A 981-nucleotide genomic window follows, 5' to 3' on the forward strand; every position below is an offset into this window, starting at 1 on the left:
GGGGCCCCAAGCCCGTTCTCTCTTTACCCCCAGACCCTGTCCGCACTCCCTCTGTGCATATATTTGCATCTCATTATCCCACCCACCCATTCAATCTGGTGCTGGATAGTTTCCATTGCTCCTGGGATGTAATTCTCACTGGTGGTGGGGGAGGGGGAGCGCAGGACTCCTGGGTTCTCTCCCCAGCTCTCAGAAGAAAGTGGGGGTCTGGTGGTTAGAGCAGGGGGGGGCTGGGGGCCAGGACTCCTGGGTTCTCTCCCCGGCTCTGGGAGGGGAGTGGGGTCTGGTGGGTTGTGGGGGGCACAGATTTGCTCAATGCTGCCGGCGGCTCCCCCCTCACCTGCCAAGGAGGGGCTGTGCCCTGAGTAGCTCGCACCATCTGTCTCCCACTGGGGCACGTTCCCCCACACACACACCTCAGTCTGGGCAGCTGCCTCCCGGCCGGCTCGGGCTGCCGACAGCTGGCAGATCCGGGGCCCAGGGGAGGGCGAGCTCGGAGCTCGCCAGGACCACTGCCTTAGGAGGGGAGCAGGGTCCAGTGGTGAGAGCAGGGCGGGCTGGCAGCCAGGACTCCTGGGTTCTCTCCCTGGCTCTAGGAGGGGAGTGAGGTCTAGTGGTTAGCGCAGGGAGGGGCTGGGGGTCCGGACTCCTGGGTTCTCTCCCCGTCTCTGGAAGGGGAGTGGGGTCTAGTGGTTAGAGCATGGGGGGGCTGGGACCCAGGACTCCTGGGTTCTCTCCCTGGCTCTGGAAGGGGAGTGGGGTCTAGTGATTAGAGCGGGGGGGGGTCTGGGAGTCAGGACTCCTGGGTTCTCACCCCAGCTCTGGGAGGGGAGTGGGGTCTAGTGGTTAGAGCGGGCAGGTCTGGGAGGCAGGACTTCTGGGTTCTCTCCCTGGCTCTGGGAAGGGGATGGGCTGCAGAGGTTTAGAGTCCTGGAAAGAACCCAGGAGTCCTGGCTCCCAGCCCTCACTTCCCCCCCCCCC

At 64.7% G+C, this 981-nt stretch overlaps 1 protein-coding gene across 1 annotated transcript in view; it reads left to right on the forward strand.

Annotated features, from left to right (window-relative positions):
• Positions 1-369, forward strand: part of PIH1D1 (PIH1 domain containing 1) — a 9321-nt gene extending 8952 nt beyond the window's left edge. Inside the window, exon 9 of the mRNA XM_029913369.1 lies at positions 349-369. Within this exon, the coding sequence (XP_029769229.1) occupies positions 349-369 (21 nt within the window). The remainder of the gene's footprint in view (positions 1-348) is intronic.
• The last annotated feature ends 612 nt before the right edge of the window (positions 370-981 follow it).

Source organism: Terrapene carolina, unplaced genomic scaffold (genome assembly GCF_002925995.2).
Source record: "Terrapene carolina triunguis isolate 2854851 unplaced genomic scaffold, T_m_triunguis-2.0 Scaffold614, whole genome shotgun sequence".
In the NCBI taxonomy this organism is placed as follows: domain Eukaryota; kingdom Metazoa; phylum Chordata; order Testudines; family Emydidae; genus Terrapene; species Terrapene triunguis.